Source organism: Orbicella franksi, chromosome 3, assembly GCF_964199315.1.
Source record: "Orbicella franksi chromosome 3, jaOrbFran1.1, whole genome shotgun sequence".
NCBI classification, from domain to species: Eukaryota; Metazoa; Cnidaria; class Anthozoa; order Scleractinia; family Merulinidae; genus Orbicella; species Orbicella franksi.
The window spans coordinates 32,727,457-32,753,002 of record NC_138147.1 but is presented as its reverse complement, the minus strand read 5'-3'; the positions used below and the strand labels follow the sequence as shown (position 1 = coordinate 32,753,002).

The 25,546-nt window shown below is 40.0% G+C and overlaps 1 protein-coding gene across 2 annotated transcripts; it reads right to left on the bottom strand.

The window, feature by feature from the left end:
* Window positions 1-22,003: 22,003 nt before the first annotated feature.
* On the bottom strand, window positions 22,004-25,331 carry LOC145480350 (uncharacterized). Of its 2 annotated transcripts, XM_081458640.1 has the most exons (3): window positions 25,062-25,331; window positions 24,223-24,302; window positions 22,004-23,527 (listed from the first exon to the last, which is right to left on the bottom strand). In XM_081458640.1, the coding sequence occupies exons 2-3, from the start codon at window positions 24,271-24,273 to the stop codon at window positions 23,294-23,296; spliced, it is 285 nt and encodes a 94-aa protein (XP_081314766.1). In that variant the 5' UTR covers window positions 24,274-24,302; window positions 25,062-25,331; the 3' UTR covers window positions 22,004-23,293. The 2 variants fall into 2 exon arrangements, with proteins under 2 accessions (XP_081314766.1, XP_081314765.1); XM_081458639.1 differs by lacking the exon at window positions 25,062-25,331 and having other exon boundaries at window positions 24,223-24,394.
* Window positions 25,332-25,546: the final 215 nt, after the last annotated feature.

The following is a 25,546-nucleotide window of genomic DNA, read 5'->3' as shown; positions in this document are numbered from 1 at the left end:
CCTTCTAGTGAGCCGCCATCAACTGAGTTTTGTATATACCAATCAGGGGGATTAATAATGGGTTTATGGTAACTGATAATCGTCTTGATAAAACGATGAACGATTTTGAATTGATCATCTATTTCTATTGTCGCTATTTGGTAAGTAATATTCTCTTGTAATGCAATCACCCATAAACCGTATTGCTAATGTAGCCCTTGAGACATACACAAAAGATATACTAACAGCTTTTCGTAGCAGTTTTTACTGGCCCTTTCCAGGGCCAAAATGGTAATCAAAAGCAATTTATCCTCAGCACTTTAATTGACATACATATTATATCCTCAGATCTCACTTCTCCAATGGAGAGGAGGTGAGACATGAAAAAAAGGAGTAAATTCAAATTTCTTACTCTACGTTTATTTGTACCTTTTCTGTAGAAACAAAAATCTTCACTGAACATTAATAAATACAAACGACCTCAGCACCAGCTGATAGTTTTGGTACATAGAGAATGAACGATAATCCCAGAATGTTCACAGTGTCGAAATTCAGACAACAATTGGCAAAACTAGAAGTTATATTTCGGCAAGAGCTATACCATCATCAGACGAGAATCTGCATAACAGGTAGCTCTTAAATACGGTGTTAATAACAATGAAGAGACGAAACAAAAAGTAATACACATGAGAAAGCAAAGTTCTCTGCTGGGTTTGAGTCCTTTGTTGAGGGAAGGCATCAGGCGTTTGATGTAATATTTGATGTAAGATTCCAATTGCTGTGGCAATCTAATACTGTGGTGTTGTTTCTGACCAAGAGATTATTAAAGTAAGAAAGCGAAACCCTCATTAAAGGCCTTATACCCGAGGTAATCCTCTGAAGTTATTTTTAGACATGGTAGCCAGTTCTTCCGCGTACCTTACTCGCGCGTTGTGTGGATGTTTTCGTGGAGGATTTGTCCATGTGTCGTTTCGTTTCAAAGCGAAGGAAAACCTCCAACGTGTGGAGATGCCTTCTTTTATATAAATATTAAGGAGCTTCTACCTTAGCTATGTTTTAATACATTTCGAAACTTTAATAGGAGTTTAAATAAGAAACTGATGCCTCCTACACAAACAATATTAAACTGATTGAACGATAGAGAAATCAGCATCCAAACGAGTGCAGAGCAAACGAACGCCCGAACACAACGCAGCTGAACAAATAGATCGTCGAAAGTGCAGACACTCGCCGCGCAAACAACAAAAGGAATTTTAAGCAACAAGGACAACAACGCCAAGAACAACGTCGATTAAAAAACGACTTTATTTTCAACCCACGAATGTCGCAAGAATTTACATTTATTAAATTTGTCTATCACTGTCAGAGACATTTTATACAGAATATGTTTGACAGCGTCAAAATTTGAAAAAGAAATTTTAAAAATTGGCAGTCGTATTTCCCGGTCTCTGCAATACGTAGAATGTGGCCTTTTCATGCGTTGTTTTGTAAAGAACGGCAAAGAAATTAACAAAGAATTATAACGCATGCGCACATAGCCATTGTACTCTTTGCCGTTGCCGTTGTACATGAGGGTTTGTTTATTTTTAAACTCCGTAAAACCGAAGAACGGCGAAAGAGTGAGAGTGCAACAAATATCTGTGTTATGAAACCTCTTTTAAAAACCAAAACACTACATTTCCCGCCATCTCGTCGCAATTAATTGGGAGAAAGCCGTTTGGGCAGTCCACGCATCGTGCGGGTAACATCCTCGGCAGAGCTGGCTACCATGTCTGAAAATAACTTATACCTTGGGTATAGAGGCCTATATGGAGGATTCACTCTCTTACCTTGGTAGTCTTTTGTTGTGACTAATAGCTCTTATTGCAGTTGAGCCTGCGGTCAAATGTTCCTTTGTTTAAAACGGCATACAAACGAGGCGAACAGGTCAACACAAAGCAAAATTGACCCTCTCGCCTCGTTTGTATGTCAAACCGCTGACAACTTCAATAACAGCTATTGTGTAAAGTATTCTTCGTTACAAGAATCAGGTGAAAGCTTCTAGTTTTGCCAATTGTCGTCTAAATTTCGACGCAATGAACATTCTCAGATTGTCAGTCATTCTCTATAAACGGTTTCCTTCACTTGTTCTCTTGTGCACTACTCAAAAAAAAATTTGAAATAAGCCCCCCTACCTGTAGAAAAACTAATACAGACGGTAAGATGTGTACGTGTTCGGACACAATAAAAGAAAGCACCATACTTCGCTACAGTACTGACGAGCATAAGTTTTTTTTAGATTTGCGTGATATCAAACATAGCTACATCCCTGCGCCGACTAGACGAAGCTGCAAATGACGGGAACCGTCACTATCATCCTACCTCAACTCACTTCATTTAACTTCATCCACCTTAATTTCCCTTTATCTGACTCCATCCACAATAATCAAACTTCATCTACCTTTATTTTTCTTCATTTGACTTCATCCACCTTCATTTCCTTTCATGTAGTTTCATTTACCTTCATCTTTTTTTATCTGACCTCACCCACAATATTCAAACTTCATTCACCTTCATTCACCTTCATCTAACTTCATTCACCTTCATCCACCTTCATCTAACTTCATCCATCTTCATTCACCTTCATCTAACTTCATCCATCTTCATTCACCTTCATCTAACTTCATCCACCTTCATTCACCTTCATCTAACTTCGACCACCTTCATTTCCCTTCATATAGCTTAATTCACCTTCATTTCCCCTTATCTGACTTCATCCACAATGATCAAACTTCATCCACCTTCATTCACCTTCATCTAACTTCATCCACCTTAATTCCCCTTCATCTAACTTCATTCACCTGCATCTAACTTCATCCACCTTCACTCACCTTCATTTAACTTCATCCACCTTCATGCTCCTTCATATAGCTTCATTAACCTTCATTCACCTTCATTTAGCTCCATCCACCTTCGTTCACCTTCATCTAACTTCGTCTACCTTCATTTCCCTTCATGAGGCTTCATTCCCCTTCATTCACCTTTATCTAACTTCACAAAACTTCATTTCCCTTCGTGTTGCTACATTCCTCTTCATTTGCCTAAAACTAACTTCATCCAACTTCAATTCCCTTCATGTTGCTTCATCCATCTTCATTTGCCTTCATTTAACTTCATCTACCTTCATTTGCCTTCATCTAACTTCATCCACCTTCATTTCCCGCCATTTTTATTGGCGAACTTTATAATCTCGAACCCTGAGATAGGAACTTCGTGTAACTTCATCCGATCCAGCTTCATCCACCCTCGTGTAACTTTATTTAACCTCATCCACATGTATCTCCAGTCACCCTCATCTAACTAAATCCTAATTCATGAAACTCCATCTCACATTATTTACCTTCGTCCAGCTTCATCTGACTTCGTTCGTCATCATCCACCTGTATTGCCTTTCATCTAAGCACAGTAATACACAACAAAGCACAACTAGGCCCAACATAAACACAACTAAGCCCATGCGTTCGCATACATTCTTCTCAGAAAAAAAATACTGTTCGCTGTGGCTACATGCCCGGCAGCCGGACAGGTTTCTTAAAATACTCCGTGTCCGGCAGTGAAACTTGGAAATTTTTTTTTAAAGTAAAGCAACGTAAAATGAACGAAGTGACGTCAAAGCCAACTCGTCCCATTCTCCGCTATTCCTCGGTCGTGAACATGGAAAAGGGCCAATTTACAAACTTTAAAAATTCATAGAAAATTAACAAAAATAGCTACAGCGAGTGGTGATCAGGAGAAAAAGGCCGTTTATATTAGCGAAAAAAAAATTGGGGGTTAGTGGCACTTTAAGCTGGACGATAAGTGACGACGAAGGTACAGTATTTGATTTCTCGAGAAAAACTGGCCAACTACTGAACCTTTCTCGTCTCACTTTGCTTGGCACAAGCAACGGTCTATTGAACGCTTTCCTAATGACATCAACGTAGCTCTTGCGTCACTCATCGCAACGAGTCTATTGTCCCAGCCTACGTCACTGTACCATAAAAGAAACTAGTCGCGCCCTTTGTTCAATGATCCTGTCAAACCCAGAGATTCGGAGAAACGGTTGTTGTGTTCTTCTCCACTGAAAACATTATAGTCGACCATGGGTTTGTCTTCGTCCAAACAAACCCCGAAAGAAATTGTCAAAGTCGTAGAAAGTGATGAAAGCAAAAGAATAAGACTTCTCGGTCAGCTCGAAAATCAACTTGAGGAGCTCAAACAAGAGGTGATCACAGTCGAACCCGCCTTTAGCAGCAATGTCCATCACACTGTCTGCCAGGAGCAAGACGCGCTGTTGATGCGATACAGCCAGTTGACAGATAAAGAACAAATCACACGTGATATCCAAGGAATCTTCGGTGGTTTCCCCATTATGGGATTTCTCGTCGAGACGGCGACCAAGTTGGTGAGTACCATGGCTTCCTCTGATGACCTGAAGGAGATCCTTCGCTGGCAAGAGCGCAAAATGGTGAAACGAGTCGGAGACAAAGTTTACGGGATAGAAGCCCACTACAAAGTCAAGGTATTGGAGGAGTCCAAGGGAACTGTGTTCAAAACCAAAGATACTGTGGTGTTGATTGCCTACAAGTGCATTGCACACGTAATGGATCTTAATCCAGCAGAGTTTCCGGATGACGAAGAACACAAACAGCTTACTCTCTAAGTTTTGCGAAGGTTCCTTGCGGGGATCTACAGGAAATTCTTACGGCATGTAAGATGTAACTGGTTGATTCAATAAGTAGAACTTTTCCGCCTTGATTAATGTATGTTTCTAGTTTTATGGCTCGGATTCATGTCTTCAAAAGTTTAGCCCTTATCAATTCTGTATGCGACGCAGAGTGTGCTAGATGGCCTGTACGTGGCTTTCAATCATTGCTAGCTTTGGTGTGCTCGTTCTTTATAGACAGCTTCTAATATACATGAAGAATTCTCGGCCGAAGTTTAGTTCTTACTTTAAATTTATTTCACCGAATACTATCAGGTAGATTGGGTTTGTAGATTTAGTTTCTATCTTCAAGCGTATGAAAAAAATTAGCAATCGTCTCACACTGATGTTCAGTAATGTTTGCGGAATTTGTTCTGCCATTTGTAGAATAGTATAGTGAGCTCACAAATAAACTCTCTGAGTTATTGATGGTTATTTCAATATTTACGCCCCCCAAAAAACTACGAAGGTCAATCAGATAACCATCCTCAGTCTGTTCATTTCTTAGAACTAACTGTTACGTCCTTGTAGATAACATGGCGGTTTCGCTTCCTCTCCTAGCGATAACTTGTTACAACAGCGCTGTGCACAAACACAGCACCGATAAGCCTTGTTAAAGCAATGTTTTGTTACCGCTTTTACTAAACGTCATCCTGTAACTGCATTGTCAGATGCAATGTCTCATTGCTTGAGTTCGTATGTCAATCGGTGATTAAGCTTTCTAAGAAAGTTCTCGCTCGAACTATAGCAGAGCCTGAGGGATAAAAGTCGTCTAGTATTCCTTTGTGATTACTGTTTGTGAACGAGTGGCAAATTTTATCTTGCTTTGAACTTAATTCATATTCTTTGCCAAAGAAAAGTAATCCATTTTGACACGGAAAATGGAGTTGTAGGCTTGAGGCTAATTTCACAACTTCGTCCGATACAACGCTCCTTCACTTCCTGTCAATTAATAGAAAGCGACACTTTTTGTAAATTCAGTGACCAATGCATAACGCTTAGGCATATATTGTAAATCGAGGGCGAGAAGCCGACTCAGTACTGTTTCGCTGATGTGTGGCTTTTAAAGATATAATCCTCAAGAAATATCGGGAGTCAAAATTGGACATGGAGGTCTTAAATGCGACGAAAGACCATTACGGTAGAAAATAGATTTGCAGCTAGAGTGACATGAAAGCTACATTAATACTTAAGGGTGTGTCCATGGGTGCACCAGGCAAGTCTGCTACATGCCATCTCACCGATTTCAATGAAACTTAGCCAGTATAAAGGGTCTACGCCAAAACTCAGAAAGACACATTGGTTTCGGTTTTGGATCTTTCAAGGGGGAAGTAGGTCACCCCCCCTGGTTTTACTAGATTTTTGTCAAGAAAATTGCCTCAATATAGGCAAAATGTATGAAGCTCTCAGAACAACTGTATTCAACAGATTGCTACCAGGTTTTGTACACATATTGGTATATCTATAGTAAATGCAAGAGCCAAGTGACAGTCTATTTGATCAGCCGCTTGTCAATCAATGGACATAAATACGCGACTGTGTTTTTAGACCTTCAAATATTTGACGATTTTGAGGTCAATTATCTCCCCTTGCCAAAAAGGTATGACACTAATTTCAACGTTCCTTTGTCCATCGATCACTTATCTTTAAAAAACAGTTAAAACATCTTTGGGCACTGCCGTATTTTCGCTTCGGATGCCACTTGAAAACTGCACCTAAAACAAGCTTACTTTAACCTTATCCGTCATACAATGCTGGCAAAAGCGGCCACTAAAGAAAATAAATCGACATTTACAAGCTCGTTTAACAAGAAAACTGCACCAGAAGGGAAAGTAAGGCCAAAAGGTTTCGAGATTTTGAGAAGAAATTGAAGATTACGCGTTTTTAGAGATACGTGTCACCAAAATATCGATAGTAAAATCGCAGTGTTTGTGATTTGACGTTTGTTATTTCGAGATTTGCTCGCAAAATCAGCTGTTGGCTTTCGTACGGCATAAAACACTTTTCAGTCTTTCGTTCAGCTGTTTATTATCAAGAGGTCGTGCTGTTTATAATGCCCTGAGGAGATTTCAGGGTCACATGCCGAGTTGTTGTTGACAAGTACATCCCAGCTAGTGTGCAGCAACATAAACTTGCACAAGCTAAAAATGACATTACGAGGAAATCTTCCTTTACTGACTAAAAAGGAAATACAGTTCTAACAAATTCGTTGGTTCAACCATGCATAATTCTAGAGGAAAAGACTGCAATTGTATTATTATTGTCACTTACCACGGGTTACCACCATCGAAAATTGCCTCCGGGAAGTACTTGTAGCGTGACCTGACAACCTTTCAGAATTCCAACAAATTGTTCATCCCTTCAGTAAAGAAACGCTTTCAGAATGTTCTACAAATCTCTATAAGTACATTTATCTACTTTCTGGCCGGCATATATCCGCATTTTTTTTTTAAATACATGTTGTTCTGACTAAATCTGTATCTCTCTGGATCGGCAGCGTTGAATTGCGTTACATAAAGGTTGAGCCAGCAATGTGTTGACCAGCAGATCTCCACGTGTTTCCCGCCATTTGCATCTTCAGTCGACTCTTCAGTCATATTCAGTTGTTCGCATAGGGAAAGATAGTGAATTTGAAAAAAGTTAGATTAGCAGTAAACATTTACATTTTTTCTAGCTCACTTCTATCAGTACCTTCCCACTTGTAGTCTTCCCTAGCTACGGAGGGAAGGTAGGGCTAACTTTTTTGCTTTCTTTCAACAATCCATATCAGACTGGGGGTTTGGGCGGGATTAAGTGACAACTGACAAATTGCTAAAATTTTCACTAACAACTGAAAAATCGCCTTTAAAATGTAACGGGCTACTGACATTTGTAGTCCGTTTTACTGACAACAAGAGCGGTTTTAATTGAGTATCGTAAAGTTAAAACCAAAGTAATCACTCTCGCCAATCACAAAGGACACAAACAATACAGTGAACCAATCAAAATCGAAGTAATAACATGTAACTGACGCAGAGGTAAAACAGGAGAAAGCGCGTTAGAACGGGGCAGCATTGGTTTTGCTTTTACTTGGGACTGAATAAGAAAGTGGCGCGAGATTTTTGAGTCAATTGTGTAGCAAAGTGATGCAAAACCAATTACTTTTCGACGCTCAAATTAAAAACCACTCTAATAAAACACTTGATTGCTCTTTTAATCTAATCCTATTTGGCTAATAATTCTGCATTTTTAATTAATATTAATTATTTAAGAAGTTATTATTTTTACAAACTAGTATTGTGTTCTTATCTCTTGTGACTTTTCACCTAAATCAGTTCCGACAAAACAAAATTAAGCTAAATTAAAATCAACTGATAGATGGCACCGACCAATGATGAATAGGTCATTTTACAATTGTGTGCTTAGTTACCTGGCCTATGAATGCAAGCGAGGCTGGAGGTGACCTTGCTTTGATATAGACCTCTCTGCGGTCCTCATTGCCAACTAGTGAGCATGCGAACAACTTGATTTACACAACAAAAGCAGTGAGGTCTTTATCAAGAAAAGGTCATCTGCAGCCTCGCTGCCATTCAAAATCCGTGCAGGCCACTGAGCAGACAGCTGTAAAATGGTCTATTGTCAAAAGTTACATTTACAACTGGCATTTTTAACGTCCTATCCAGACCCTCCCTCCTACTTCTTTACAAGGTGATAATTGCACCCCTATCAAAACTAATGATCTAAAGTTCAAGTTCTCTCCTTATCTGCTGCCTTCTTCGGACAGTTTCAGCCTCAGCAGCAAGATCATCGGCATCAGCTTCCTCGTCCTCATTCATACTTACAGAGCTGGTCCTTTGTAGTTGGCCGCTCTTATTCAGGGCAGAAAGTCGGTTAAAGTATCGAGCGATCTGTTGCTCTGTCAACCAGTCGATCTTGGTGAACATTTTCTGACCAGTCTCGTCTCTTAAAGACTTCATTCTAAAAGCCACATCGGAAGCGGTTGCCTTCTTACCAGTTTCTTCTCTCATCCAGAACATATCTAACAGATAGCTCTTCGGTTTTTCCGAAAAGGCCACTGATTTCCGTGTTCTCCGAAGAACCCATCCGTGTTCCACTTGGCTAGCCAGGGCGGGGGAATTGGTCGTCAGAACTGCTGGCTGATGTCTGACCACGAACGTAACCACCACCTACGGAATGACACACCTCCGTCCATTTCCGTTTGATCTCGTCGTACGCGGACTCCTTTGCTAGCTTCACCATGTGTTTCCCGACGTCCAGGTGTTTTTGGAGGGCGGCGAATGACTTGAACGTCTTGATGCATCCTTCTTCTTGACAGGAGAACATCTCACTTAGAACATCTCAATTGTTCGCAATGGCTGTTGTTCCCTGCCCAGTATATATATCACTAGAGTCTAATCCATAGACTCCCCCTCTTGCCTAGCTGAAATTTCGAAGGGACTACAGGATCCCCGTGTCTCGGTGGGGATCTCAGAGGGTGGCTCACCCTCTTCCATATTATCTGTATGGGCGCCTCAACAGTACCTGCATATACCTAGTAAGTGATAGGATTTATCTTTTTAAGTAAACTTCATTTGCATACCCGACTTCTTGGGAAAATTGATTTTAGATAACCGCCTAATAAGTAGATTGCTCCTCCAAACTTTTTTATTTCAAGAATAGTTTACAATCCGACTACTTTAATCAGTACAAAAAATACAGTCTAAAATTACCTGCACAAAATGGAACAACAGTGTTAAACTTTGCTTTGATTTCTTTTGCCATTTTCAGATTTATTCCCCTCTCAACCTTGCGTCTCCGATTGCCGTGAAGAGGATGCCGGCATTTTATTGAAGGTCTGAATCTCACCCCAAGTTCTGCACGATGCTTGGGGCATATTGTGAAATCGCGGCCGTCAGAATGACCAAACAAACCAGTACGAGCTAAAATGAGCACTTTCTCAGACGCAACAAATGTTTGATTTCTCTCAAATTTCCCACGCGTGATTGTTTTAGATCTGATGAGATCTAAGCTAATGATCACGACTTACGGCTGTTAAAAATCTTACCCAATTGGTTTGGATTGAACAGGCCTAATATCAACTCAGTTGAAATGAAGAAAAGCTATTTTTGAGAATTATTTACCGTAAACTTCTTTATGATGCGCTCGAGCGCTTTTGATTACACAAATGTAGACATAACGCGTGTTTATGTACTTTGACGTACTGTCACGCTCCAGGTGTGAAAAAAGGTTTTATAAAAGGTGAAGCACTTAGGCTTCTGAGAACAAACTCTTCAAAAACAAGTTTTGAAGAAAAGATCAAAAATTTCAGATCAAATTTGCGTGTTCGAGGCTATCCAGAGAAACTGGTCAACAAAGTCCTCGCAGAAATCGAATTTAAAAACAGGAAGTCGGCACTACAACAGAAACCAAAATTGCAAAAGAGATTATTGCCTTTTGTCACACAATATAATCCATCAGTGCCCAATCTTAAAAGCATTTTAATGAGCAAATGGCATTTAATCCAAGATCAACCTCTGCTTAGAGAAATATACAGAGACCCTCCTTTCATCTCCTACAGGAGAGGAAAATCTCTGAAAGACATACTTGTTAGAGCTAAACTCTAAAGGTCAAAGACCGTTTATCACGAAACAGTGGGAGTCGTGTTAGGCCTGTCAATCATTTTTTAAATCATTGCGATAATTTTTACAGCATATCGTCTGAAAGAAAGATGGGCCTACAATCTGCCACACAATAGCCCACACATTGCCGCTGAGATCACAATATTTTTATATTATTTTAGACTCGACTCCCTTAAATTTGACCGACTCTCCCCTGATAAATTAGTTTTTTCCTCATTTGTGCTTGTACAACATTGAATGTAGGAAAGGGTTGGAGTATTGTATTTCGAGGTGTGTTTGGTTTTAAAGTTCATTTTTGAGTTCGGCCTAAAAAGGTGCTTACTGAATTTTGTCGCAGATTGTACGTAGTGTCTAGGGAGTAATTCAAAAATGTTTTATTGTTGTAATGTTTTAGTAAGCAAAATATCTTGCAATTGGTGGAACAAAGCGTTTTAAATCGCCTTTATCGCTTTTAGCCTATAATGATGTGGTTCTCAGGGGCGTTACCCATCTGTTTATAAAAACCTATGACAATTTCCTATCAAGAGGAACAGCAAGATTTAATTTCACAGGCAGAAGGAACCGGGCAAGCGTGTGAGAGCCTACGCGTGTGGCTTCAAGGTTAAGATTATTTAAAGTTACAGTTTCTGGTTAGCATTTATATAGTTTGTAAGATTGCGAATAAAAACTTTTGCATAATATTTAAATTTTACAATTAACATTGAAATTAAAATCAAACTCAGTCTATTGATCGGGTTGTCAATTTACCTAAAAGAACTTAGTAATTAACTAGCCTCCTTTCACGAACAAAAATGGTTTCACGAACAAGTCTCGATTTTTGAATAAGTCTCGTTTCCCGAAAGAGTCTCGTTTCCCGAAAGAGTCTCTTTTTCCAAACGAGTCTCGTTTTCCAAACGAGTCTCGTTTTTCCGAACGAGTCTCGTTATTTCAAAAGAGTCTCGTTTTAACAAGTCTCGTTTTCCGAACACTCCGAACGAGTCTTCTTCTTTGAATAGTTTTCCGTCAAAACAAGTCTCGTTTTCCGAAAATTTCAAGAACGAGCCTGGCGTTTTAAACGAGTCACGTCTTCGTTGCATATCGAGCACACATTATATCGAGACGATTTTTGTCGAGTCCTATTAGCCTGGTTTACCGGAAACCGTGAGTGATCCGATATTTTGATGACACATATCTCTAAAAACGCGTAATCTCATCAATTTCTTCTCAAAATCTCGAAACCTTTTAGCCTTACTTTTCCTTCTGGTGCAGCTTTCTTGTTAAAGAAATTTGTAAATGTCGATTTATTTTCTTTAGTGGCCGCTTTTGCCAGCATTGTATGATGGATAGGGTTAAAGTAAGCTTGTTTTAGTGCAGTTTTCAAGTGGCATTCGAAGCGAAAATACGGCAGTGCCCAAAGATGTTTTAACTGTTTTTTAAAGATAAATGATCGATGGACAAAGGAACGTTGAAATTAGTGTCATACCTTTTTGGCAAGGGGAGATATTTGACCTTAAAAGCGTCAAATATTTGAAGGTCTAAAAACACAGTCACGTATTTATGTCCATTGATTGACAAGCGGCTGATCAAATAGAGTGTTACTTGGTTCTTGCATTCACTATAGATATACCAATATGTGTACAAAACCTGGTAGCAATCTGTTGAATACAGTTGTTCTGAGAGCTTCATACATTTTGCCTATATTGAGGCAATTTTCTTGACAAAAATCTAGTAAAACCAGGGGGAGGGGGTGACCTACTTCCCCCCTGAAAGATCCAAAACCGAAACCAATGTGTCTTTCTGAGTTTTGGCGTAGGCCCTTTATACTGGCTAAGTTTCATTGAAATCGGTGAGATGGCATGTAGCAGACTTGCCTGGTGCACCCATGGACACGCTCTTAAACTGAACGATAAGTGATGACGAAAGTGCAGTATTTGATTTCTCGAGAAAAACTAGCCAACTACTAAATCTTTCTCGTCTGACTTTGCTCGGCACAAGCGACGGTCTATCGAACGTTTTCCTAATGACAACAACGTAGCTCTTGCGTCACTCATAGCAACGAGTCTATTGTCCCAGCCTACGTCACTGTACCATAAAAGGAACTAGTCGCGCCCTCTGTTCAATGATCCTGTCAAACCCAGAGATTCGGAGAAACAGTTGTTGTGTTCTTGTCCATTGAAAACATTTTAGTCAACCATGGGTTCGTCTTCGTCCAAACAAACCCCGAAGGAAATTGTCAAAGTCGTAGAAAGTGACGAAAGCAAAAGAATAAGACTTATCGGTCGGCTCGAAAATCAACTTGAGGAGCTCAAACAAGAGGTGATCACAGTCGAATCCGCCTTTAGGAGCAATGTCCATCACACTGTCTGCCAGGAGCAAGACGCGCTGTTGATGCGATACAGCCAGTTGACAGATAAAGAACAAATCACACGTGATATCCAAGGAATCTTCGGTGGTTTCCCCATTATGGGATTTCTCGTCGAGACGGCGACCAAGTTGGTGAGTACCATGACTTCCTCTGATGATCTTAAAGAGATCCTTCGCTGGCAAGAGCGCATAATGGTGAAACGAGTCGGAGACAAAGTTTACGGGATAGAAGCCCACTACAAAGTCAAGGTATTGGAGGAGTCCAAGGGAACTGTGTTCAAAACCAAAGATACTGTGGTGTTGATTGCCTACAAGTGTATTGCACACGTAATGGATCTTGATCCAGCAGAGTTTCCGGATGACGACGAACACAAACAACTTACTTTCTAAGTTTTGCAACGATTCCTGCCCGGGATCTACGGGAAATTCTAACGGCATGTAAGATGTATTTCAGAATAACTGGTTGATTCAATGACTAGATCTTTTCCGCGTTGATTAATGTATGTTTTTAGTTTTATGGCTCGGATTCATTTTTTCAAAAGTTGTTAAATTAGTTCATATCAGCCCTTATCAATTCTGTATGCGACGCAGAGTATACCAGATGACCTGTACGTAGGTTTCAATCATTACTAGCTTTGGTGTGTTCGTTCTTTGTAGACAGTTGCTAATGTACATTTTTGGTTGAAAATATAGATAAATTTCGTGTTTAGTTGATATCGAAGCTTACTTACTTGCCCAGACATGTTCTGCATAAATTAAGAAGTTTCTCGCTCGCGCCACGTTATCATGCTTTGTAACGTCGTCGTATTATGTCTGCCCACTTTATGTAAATGGCTGCCCTTCAGAAAGGCTTCTATCATGCGCCCTTCACTACTGACGCTCTTAAGGCTCGTCACGCGTTCCTTCCTTTTGTGGGAGGCTAGAAATAACGAGGAATTCGAAATAACCCAGTTCGAAATAGCGGGGTCCAACTGTACAGTCTTTGCTCAGGGCTATCTTGTCAGCAGTGAATCTCTAAAGTCAGTTTAACACACAGGCGGCCCAAGCTCACAATGCGAGGAGTTTTTCCTTTTTTTTAGTCTTTATGCTAACGTTCAGCGCGCGAAACGTGACACGGTTACCGCCGACATCTACTATTACATAACGACCGAGTTTGGTTACGGGAAACGTGACCTTCGCCTTGCAGTATGTGATGGTGTTGTGTTACAACGGCTTGAATTTATAAAGGTTTGTATGGGGAAAAACGGTAATCGACATTATAGCTGAAATTTCGGTATTTTTGCCATAAAAATGACTCACCTCAATGCCTTGTTGTCTTTTCTATTGTCATCTCGCTTCTCAGCTCGATCCGAGGCTATTTAAGCAAGTTGTCGCTTTTTGGTTTTCCTCTACTGAGAAAGAGTAAAGGCTACACACTCGATTCTGGACTAACCCCCGCAAGAAGCGAAAAAAAAAATACTGAAATCCCGCCAGCCGCCCCAATTCCTCCGCAGAATCATAGTACAGGTTTAAGCGCTCCCTTGCAGTTAAATTCCAAACCAAATTCATCTCCACAGCGCACGATACAAAGCTCTGAATCGAAGAAAGCTAACCATCCGGAATCAGTGATCATGCAGCCGACACCATTTGTGGACACATTCGAAACCCGAGCGGAATGCCGGGCTAACAAATTGACCCTGACCAGGGGAAGGGAGCACACAGTTCTCGACAAGCCAGGCACTCTGCTCCACGGTCCTCTGGGAAGATTTTTGTCCAGGCCGCCGACCGAGCATTGTTGTGACAAGCCAATCAAAGCAACGACTAGACGTGTTTACAAATTTTGAAGAAAAGTGCTTCGTTCGCACCGGCAATCTCAATCTAATCGTTGGATTGTCCGTGAAAGTTTTAACTAGCTTTGCTTTGAAGGATGTCTTCGAATTTTCAATGGAAAACGTGGTAAGTAATATTCGCTGTGTAAATTTTTAAATCGCATTTTGTAATTCGCGTACAAGGCGTTTCAAAGTACCTGGCTTGTCGAGAACTGTGCGCTCCCTTCCCCTGGTCAGGGTCAATTTGTTAGCCCGGCATTCCGCTCGGGTTTCGAATGTGTCCACAAATGGTGCCGGCAGCATGATCACTGATTCCGGATGGTCAGCTTTCTTCGATTCAGAGCTTTGTATCGTGCGCTGTGGAGATGAATTTGGTTTGGAATTTAACTGCAAGGGAGCGCTTAAACCTGTACTATGATTCTGCGGAGGAATTGGGGCGGCTGGCGGGATTTCAGTGTTTTTTTTTCGCTTCTTGCGGGGGTCAGTCCAGAATCGAGTGTGTAGCCTTTACTCTTTCTTAGTAGAGGAAAACCAAAAAGCGACAACTTGCTTAAATAGCCTCGGATCGAGCTGAGAAGCGAGATGACAATAGAAAAGACAACAAGGCATTGAGGTGAGTCATTTTTATTGCAAAAATACCGAAATTTCAGCTATAATGTCGATTACCGTTTTTCCCCATACAAACCTTTATAAATTCAAACCGTTGTAACACAACACCACCACATACTGCAAGGCGAAGGTCACGTTTCCCGTAACCAAACTCGGTCGTTATGTAATAGTAGATGTCGGCGGTAACCGTGTCACGTTTCGCGCGCTGAACGTTCGCATAAAGACTAAAAAAAAAAAAAAAACTCCTCGCATTGTGAGCTTGGGCCGCCTGTATTGAGTAATCTTACGTGGCGTAGAGCTCATGTGACGGCTGGGTGACTTTGCGGGCATCCAAATGTAAGTGTTATGTTTTGCAGCGTTTTTGCTGCGTTTTCGCTGAGGACCGAAAGCTTAACTTTAATTTGCATATATGGTGACTGAAACGCGATGCTTCTGTTTACACCTCGGAAAAAAATCTTGACTTCTGTTCTGCTTTCGAGATACGTTTGCTCGTATATCAAGACAAATGGTTTGTTTCAGCATCAATATGGAATAACAGAGTAGTTTGACATAATTTTTTGTTTCGCTATAATTTTTTAAACTTTTTTCCCCATTAAGTTCTACTGAGTGAAATTTTTGTAAAAGAAACATTAGTTTGAATGAAGGCAACCTTTTTTTCAGAAAGTACTTTTTGTGTCCTTTCTAACGAGATATGGTAAACTGCTCTGCTGTAAATGCTTCGTGAGAATATTATGTAAAGAATATCATGTGATAGAATGAATTAAGCGGAATGTGTTGGTTTAGTTAACTTGGTTGATTGTTTGGATCATATTCATGGTAAGATGCCTAAGTTACTGAAACAGTATGAGTCATATAGGTTACCAAAAAAAAAAATTTAATCAGCAGAAATTAAAAAAAGCGGGCGCAGCTTAAGTGATAACTATTACCAGTTGTTATTTTAGATATAGATTCATTTCCTGTAAAGAACGATAAGTTTGCATTTCATTACAGGCACTGTTCTTTATCAAGCCATTGCTTTAGAAGTAGACCGTTTGGTCACTTCTTTGCGGTTTCTTGGTTTTGCGACCTTTCGCGCTTAGACCTCCACGACCTTTCCAAAAATCACTTGCGACTCCATGGTGCCCTTTGTTGTTTTGGTTGTCATCGCTGTCCACGTCTTCCTCAGCAGCCGTTTCACGCTTTGCAAAACTCTCTCCAGGAACAGTTTCTATGAGATACTGCCCGTAGCAGCCTCCTTGACATGGGCAGTTACAGCACCAATGCCCAGAATCTTTCCTAAACGAACGGTATTTCCTAAAAAGTGAATAATTAACAATTATTCCATAAACTTACATGTCCGTTGCACGGACGGGATAAAAAATAAACGAGGTGCATAACGCTGGACATGAGAAATTTTGATAATCACCCCGTATCCAACAAGGATCCAACGAGGCGGGTGGATATTTCAATTAGATCTAACCGAAGTGATGGCACGAAAAGGCGGGAAAATTTGTTGCGCGTTGTTCACTTTTTGAATTGAATGAAACATGTCAGAAAGAAAAAATAACTTGTCAGGAAAGCAAGTGACATAGAAATTGTTTTCTTACGAAATATTTTTCATCTAATCAAACCTCCGAAGTTGTCCGCATTCTGCAGGAAAATCGGTGACAAACGACAAAAGGTTTACGAGGGGAAGATCCGAAGAAGTGGAATTGCTAAAAAGCAATCAACTAAGAGTTTTCCTGTTTGCCCGACTGTCATCAAGAAATCCCCCCTGTTTTATACTTCATTGAACTCGATCGATTCCGAGCAACAAATGTAAAGTATCAAATTTTAATGGAGTGCTCAGCTTAATTTTATGCCGAAAACTTGTTTAACTAACTAACCGATTTTATGTCCATTCAGGAGCCATAATCGGGGACGGAGACCGTAAGTCTTGGGATTCGCGCGCACCTATGATATGGGACAATTTTTCTATTTTTAGAACAAATTGCGCCATCCTGACGTCATATATCCGCGCGGATTCACGCACATGTCGGGGGCTCTCGCGTGGATGTTGTCACGTTGTGTGATCAAATGGTGAGAGTTGAGAGAGTCTCTTGCGTATTTTTCGCAGCGATGGCAGGGAATAAGGCAGGGAATACGAACCAGGGCGCTTATATGTAGTTTTATGCTCTGAGCTAACGGAAAAGGTGGGTTTTTCAGGGTCGAAAACAAGACTTCAATCTCGCGCTGGGAATGAATAATATCTGCTCACGCTAGTTGTAAGCTTACACGTATGTTTTTGCGTTTGTTCTGACTTAAGAATATAGCAAGAAAACTCTCTACTCTGGTACCGAGCTAATTTGTGAGTTTCTCAGACAATGGTTCATCAGAACCAAAACCTGGTTGGACGGTTTCTCATTGTTTCTGCTTGTTTAGTGAGTTTGCAAAAGTTTTTGAAAGGAAAGTCTGACGCGTACAATTAGCTCATTTGCATAATGCAGCTCGTGCACTTTCAAGTCCGAGTCGGTGTTTTCAGTTGTCAACAAATCTTGACAAAGATTTCTTTCGTTATCTTTTTTGCTGAGATGCTGTAACAAATTTCACGAACGCAAAAAAGGCAACTAACATCATGTGTGTTTCTTCAACATAAGCATAGTGAAGTTTTACACTGCGAAAATGAAAATAGACAAGCAGTTTTGATCACTCGATCAACAAAATCGAAATCGTTATTCCAAGTTGATTAAAGAAAGCGTCATCGTAACTTTGCTGATTATTTCTGCTTTATTCACATACTTTCAGCTTAGCTTTTAATATGTTCTCAAACATTTATCGATCTTAAACATATTTAAAAACTATAGAGTTATTGTTTGAGTTCGATGTACGCTTTCACACGAAAGTGCGGCGGAAGTACAGTTTGTCATGTTTACTGACTGTACAAAACACGCATCGGCGGGCGCTCTCATTCATCGACAACAGAGAATTTACTGGATTTATACACGGATAAAACTGAGCAGTATATACGGAAGTGAAGTTATTGGGCCTTGATGAAACATCAAGCGTTGCTTACAATTCAAGCGAAACTCAAACTAGCAATTATTTTGTTTTACTTTTCGGTCGCGATAGACTGAAATTGCTCGCAAGCGTGTGGCGAGAGGAGCTAGGAAACTATGAAGTCCTGAAGCTCTGCTATATCTAAATATATCCAGCTAGTTTTTTTGCTGTGTAATGGAAAATCTGTTAATCTTCAACATATGTGAAATTTAAAGTAGAGTAATGTACAGCTCATGTAAAAGAAGCATCCGTCGGAACACAACTTGGTCAGCGATATATATAAGCTTACAGCGAAACATACCTAAATTCGACACTGTCTTCCTTCACTCAAACTGGAGCAGCTTACGAAGAAAATACTTAAGCAAAATTCCAACAGACGTAAACGCGTTGAGTTGTGGGCCAAAAACATGAAAAATTTCGGGAATTTCGGACGCCATTTCCCCCGCGCGACATCCGCAAAAATCCTCGCAGCATGTACGCGCGTGTGCCGCAGGCGATGGCGCAATTTGTTCTAAAAATAGAATTATTGTCCCATATCATGGGGACAACCCCAATACTTGAAATGGCGCGCGCTTACGGTCTCCGTCCCCGATTATGGCTCCTGGTCCATTTTGGAATCTTCTCATATCATTTTCTTCTTGATTCCGTCGCTTTTGCAGTTGCACATTTTAAACAAGTCCTTTCGGCTAAATGAAGCTATCAAACTCTAAGTGGGTAGGGGTAAACGTGATGTTTTTGGCTTTTTATAGTTTCAGGGTTGACATTACCGATTATTCCCTGTATGTTTCAGCGATAAAAAGCTTACCAATGAATCGAGCTGCTTTCAGTCATTTTTTCCTTACAGAACTTTCCATATTGTCTGCGAAAAAGTTGACGTCAATTCAAGCGACACCTCAGTGCCGCGCTCATTTTCGAAATACGGTCGAACACAGGTATATTGACTGGTAACCGAGACTCAGTGAACCAACCAGAAAGCTAGAAATATATTTACCGAGGCTTAAACTGATTGTGTAAGATGCTCTTCTGCATGTTACAACTTCAAGCCATTCCTGGTTAGCCGTGGTTGAAAAATGTACTTATTTAATAGGTCTAAAACTAAGGCCAGGTTTTGGGTCGAGTGGGACGCAGAGTATAAAAACTCAAATCTTTTGGACTGAAATAGGGTAAGGGTGTCAGCCCCGCAAATTACGTAAAATATAATGTAAGCCGGCGACAAACCTGAACACACGCTGCGAAAAGAAAAACACAAATGATCCATTTGGGCAACATTTTCTGAAAATGCTTTGATGAAGATTCTAGCAATTCTAGGTTAAGATAATAAGTCATGTCAATGTTGGACGTGGCATACGAAGCCATTTCGCTATCTATCTATATATATCCATTATCGAAAGTGTATTAAGGAAACAAAGTTCTTTAAAGTAACGGTAAAATCAACCGTTCAAATTTTAGGAATATTGCTACTGAAGGAAAAAATTTGATACGAGTCACCACTCAAGAGGTTAACCACCCTGCTATTTTTTAGACTGCCTTGACAACTACCTGGCTCCATTTCCACGCCTGGGTGGAGTGACGGACTGTGAGAGTAAAGTGTCTAAAGTGTCTTGCCTAAGAGCACAATACAATGATCACACCTACGACAACTCTTCCCTCTATCACGAACAGGACTCACCAATCCAAAAGTCACCTTGCCTCCTACCTCGGTACGTTGTTTTATGTAGCGTGGTCCAGCATTTATGTTACGTCGTACAGGTTATAGTCAGTCTCTTACATGAACTGATAATCAGAACCACACCTTACTTTTGCGCTGTGTTCATGTCTACCAAGTTCATTCATGAAGCGGGCACTCACTTAAGCTGTTCATTTTCTAATTATATCAGGTAGTTGGGGGAAGGGAGAAAAGCGTAGAAGAAGGGGACGAGGGTTGTTCAATATTCAAAAACTGAAGCGGTTCGAAAAAAACAGCTTTACGATCCATACTGTTTGGCAGGCCATAAAAAAACTATTTTATATCTCATTGAGGGGACTTTCACTTCTTACCTGAAGAAATACGTGAAGCGATTTGACGACCCACACGGTTTGTATGGATGGAAAATATTAATTGTTTTGGTTCGTAAACGGTCTGAAAATTGCAAAAAACCAAACTTTCAACCAAACTCGAAAAATATGTGTAATACCTATAGACTAGCTGGTACGCGGACTGTCGCAGACCTTGACCCTTTAAGTCTGGGCCAGTTGTGGGGGCTCACGGTTTTAGCTAAGCATATCTTATTTTATCTTATGTTATGTTATCTATTATCTTATGAAATGTGGGTAACCAACCTAAAATGGGAGAACTTTAAAATAGTTTAGTCGATAAATACTCGAAAATTGAAACTAAATGGCAATCTCGTGCGGAGACCGTGTAAGTTCTGTTGGTGGCGTATAGGACAAGAAGCTGTACAGGAAAACATTGAAGATTTTGATTAACAAATAAATAAGCCTGGACTGTGCTCTGTTCTCTCTGTTCTCTGTGTGCTCTGATAAGCACACAGGAAGCGGTAGAGCACAACGGAAGTGTAGGGGGAAACACGAGACGTAGTTGAGTGTTTCTCCCTACTTCTTGAGTGCTCTACCGCTTCCTAAGTGCTTTACAATAGAACAGAGCATAGTCCAAGCTTCTTTATTTCTTTTGTGATAAAGAGTCCATTGATTTCCCCACACATTCCGTTAATGTCATCAAACCAAACTTTCTTTTCCAACGCGAAAAAGTGGAGTAAGCGTGCATCTCTACTTATTCCAGCTGAAACGTCCATTTAAAAGTCATTTTTGACATGAAACGAATACCGAGAAAAAGAAAACCACTATTAATTTCTTATCTAGCTTAAATAAAAATCATCGCCTCCACATAAGGAAGGACAGAAAGCTTAAAATAATTTACATACCTTCAGTTGCGAGTTTCTCCGGAGCTGCGTTGCCGTCGAGGGTCAACAGAATGTGTGAATCGGAGGGAACATGGATTCTAAAAGCATTTAACATGTAAATTATTTACAGGAAAGTCTTCTTACATCATCAAATGATGTCAGTTTTGTTTTTCAAGTAAAGATATTAACTAAAAATATCAAATAATATGTGCCCATCTAGCTGGGGGTTATTTTTCAGGCTATCGTGCGACGACGAACAGCCTTAAAGAACTCACTTTAAAGGGAGGTTGGTTTCAGGAATTCCACAGCTTAAATAAATCTAATTTGATCGATATATTAGAGAAACAAAGTTAACGTGGGCATTCTTCTTTTGTGTAGTCATTTAAGGTTAAGGTAAGTTGGACCGTTCAAAATAGGGAGCCTAAGCAACGACGTCGGCGACGCTAAGGACGACGCCTAGTCAAAAATGAGTTTATATTTATCAGCGAAATTCGCAATTGTCTAGATCTTTTCAGCACGCCAATGGCTCTAAAAACGTACTCGGGCTAAATGTGCAATGACAGCATTTAGTTCCAAATGAAGAAAATGAAAAGTTAGCCTTCGTTTTTCTCGTTCCTCAGACTACGCAGAACTTGGTTATTTCAGTTTTTGTTTTGCAGCGGACGGCAAAGCAATGTAAGAAGATTTATAATGCACGTGCACTGCAGCTATTGTTTTGCTCATTAAACCTTTTGTTTGGTGGCGTTAATTGTCATTGCTATCGTAGCGGTGGTTTGCTTAAGCTTCCTAATAGGTAAGAAACCCCGAATAGATCAGAACGTATTGACATTGTTACTGAATGACAGGACGTAATAAAAGACAACACAGCAGTTTAACCCCCAGCACTTTACCAGGTTGCCCTCACACCTTCTTGGTACATATTTACACATCTGTGTTTGAGTGAGGCTTTGCGGGAATTTTAGATTTTATCGAACCCTCAACGATTTTAACCGATCACGAATAGGACACACTAGTAAACTATTAAACATGATTGTTATGTTTTTCAGGATTATAGACTGTTTTCACGTGATGTCACGGTAGCCATTTTGGTGTCTTAAAACCCGTGCATATCCTTATCCCAAACCAATCCTTTGGGAGTTAAAGTTTTTTTCTTATGTAAACACTATCTTTTGTTTCAATGACTTTGCATGGCTGCCGGCCACGTGAGTGAGCACTCTGCAAGTGTTCTCTTTATTTTCCTCGATTTACTTGTAATAATTACCTTAACTAACCGAATCTCGATATAGCAGGTCAATTTATCTCGGTTTTCGTACTATAAATGTTTCTTAGAATCTGCAAGATTGTTTCCAAAGTTCTCTGTATCCTTTCATGGCAAACTCTTCCTTTTCGATGCAGACGTCCTAAAAATTGTAGTGTTTCCACATCTTTTTGATGTTCTTCCAAACTTTCACATTTCGAAATTTTCTGTTGAATGGTTTTTATTTCGTTTTGCATTTTCGACAATTCTTTTGGGATATTCCGGAAACGTTCCTTGAACATTTGTGTACCTTTTGCTCCTGTTTCGAAAGTTCCAAAAGTTTATGTTGAATGGAAAGCGTCCAAGGTGTTCAGAAAGTCTTAATTTGATTCCTGTAATTGGAAACCCAGGTGATCGGGTCAATCACCAGAGAGCCAATCACAATGAATTCGTTTTTTATAGTTATGATTTCTACTCCCTTGTAATAGAGTTTGATTTCGGCCCTCGGATATTCTTTCGGGCAGGGAAAGGACCTATAATCTACTGTAACACGAACCGACACAGCACGCCATAAAATTCCATGTGCTCAACTCCTTTTTATTTTCTAACCCATAATTTTACAAATCCAATCCCCGCGCGGCGGACGCCTGGGGCTTTTCTACTTAACAAAAGGTTCAGTTCAATCGCCTGTCTAGCGCTCTCAGATTATTCTAGCAATTCAAGTTCTCCTATAAACTGAGAACAAAAGAATTAGTTCCATTCTTCAAAACAGAAAAAGAAAAAAAATATTGAGGGATGATCTTGTCATTAAACTCAGTTTAAAAAAAATGGGCATGGTTTAATAATTTTCCATCAATTATTTCTCTCTCGTAAGAGCCGTAACAACAACTTTATTTTCGGTGGTACGTACGTTTAGAGTTATTACAGTGTTCTGGTTCATTTCAGTATTATGGTGAGTACATTTAGTTAGATTAAGATTCGTCCCTGCAAAGGACCGATCAGTATGCATGTCTTAATAATCAAGTCATCCTTTTAGAAGTACACGGCTCATCGGCTAAGCCTCAGCCTGTTTTCGGTGGAGGATTTCGCGGTCTCTTTTTTTGGCGTCCTTTCACACTAAGCTGCCAGTTGATTGTTTTGATTTTATCTCTGCTCACGTCTTCTACAGCGGCCGTTTCGCGCTTTTTAAAGCCCTCTTCTGAAAGAGATCCCATGAAATGTCCCGTAGCATCTTCCTTGGTGCCCACAATTACATCTCCGGTGCTCAGAAACTCTTGTCCCCTGAACGGGACGGCCTAAAAAATATGATAATTACATCAGAAGCGTCCTCTTAATTTGGAACGCTTTTTTGTTATAACTGGAAGCTATTTCTGGTCAGCTGAAGTTGAAAAACGTACCAATTTCACATGTCTAAAAAGAGTACCAGTTTGGGTCAAGTACGAGGCTCGTCCACACTACCCCTGAGGAATTTGAAAACGCAGCTTTATTTCTACTGTTAGGCCTACCGTCCACACTAATCCGTCACGAAAACGTTCTTCAAACCGGAGGAATTTGAAAACGCAGCTTTATTTTTACGGTTAGGCCTTTCGTTCACTTTAATCCGTCAGGAAAACGGTACTTTTCGAAAGCGCTCTTCACAAGGGAGGTATTTGAAAACGCCCATTTTGCGTTTTAGTATGCACAGAAAACATTTTGAAAACGAAGCTTTTCGAAAACGATGAGGCTACGCTTATCATGCATGATATTTTCCCGCCAGGGTTTAACTCAAACACAAATCCAAAGTGACTGGTGATTGTTGTGTTTTCAAAATTCATCCGATATTGTGTGGACGGAAAACATTTGAAGTGTTTTCAGAGTGAAACCTCCGTTTTCAAATTACTCCGGCGAAGTGCGGACTCAGCCTGAAATAGAAATCACATATTTTGAACAACTGAAATGTGGTAAGGGTGTCACCCCATCAAATACGCATGACACAACGTAAGTGACAAACCTCAATACACGCTGCGAAAAGAGCAAGACAAATAGTCCACTTGTGCAGCATTTTCTGAATATGCTTTGAAGTAAAGATCGCTAGGATAAGATAATAAGGCGTTAATATTAGACATGGCATATGGCAGGGTTGCCACAAGTCAGGAAATGGTCAGGGGAAAATTATTCAAGGTCATGGAAAAGTCAGGGAATTTTCTTATGAGCTAGGGAAAATTGACATTTTGAAGAAAAGTTAGGCGAAATTGAAGTAATTTACTGCGACTTATTTAATACCATTGAAGGCTGGAAAAATCAGTTGGGATCACTGTAATCTACCCGATGTTTTCATCAGTGAAGAAGGAAAATTTGTTGAAACATTATCAGTCTCAATGAACGAATGGAAAGGACGGCTGCGAGGGGAGGTTAGTAGCCGCTACTACATCTGACATTTCATATTTATTTGGTCTGGGATATTTTAATTTCATCAGGTAAAAGTCAGAGAATTTTGAAAAGGGATGTCTGTGGCAACCATGTATGTATGCAGTCAGTTCGCTGTTCTGCATTCCGATTCAAAATCATTCTTTTAGAGCGAATTGCATAATCAGTAGAATCGTTCCATATCATATCATGTGAAAAATTGACATCCGTCTACCACATATAATGCCTTTCATTTTCTTAATTTTCTGAAGAAGGACAGTTATCAAGACAAAACCTCAATTTAAAATCATTTTTGGCCTCGGAAGAATCCCGTGAAAGCCAAAACAAGTTTTCATTGTTTAACCAGCCTGTTTATTAAATTTCCAAATGCAGTCAATATTGATACCTATTTTAAGGAGATGAAGCTTAAAATAGTTTACCTACCTTATAATTGTGATTTTCCCCTTTAGTTGCGTTGTCGCCGAGGGTCAACAGAGTGAGTGAATCAAAAGGCACATAGATTCTAAAAGTACTTAACTTATAAATTATTTACGAATGAATATTCTTGCGTCATAAACCATTGGCAGACTTGTTGAACCGTCATTTTATAACGTGAAATTTAGCTGATAATTTGTCTGCGACTTCAAGTTCTGCTGGGAAGGGCTAATTTAAACAAAATTAAAGCACTAAAATAAAATGATGCCAGCTTTGTGTTTCTCGAGTAAACATCAACTGAAAATGTCAAACTAACCCTGCTTGTTAAGGGAAGCCTTAATTCCATGAAGCCGGTCCTCTTCCATCAAGCCTTCCTTTAGCCGAGGGATATTCTTTCGGCTATCGCGAGAAATTAAAACCAACAGTCTTTAAGAACTCACATAACTGATAAAAAGAAAACTTAGACGGAGGTTAACATTGGTTTGACGATTTCT

Coding starts and splice junctions, on each gene's coding strand:
- LOC145480350 (XM_081458639.1), bottom strand. CDS start 24,342: ATGCCATGTCTAATATTAACGCCTTATTATCTTATCCTAGCGATCTTT. Junction 23,528..24,222: donor TTTTCGCAGCGTGTATTGAG/GTTTGTCACTTA, acceptor CATATTTTTTAG/GCCGTCCCGTTCAGGGGACA.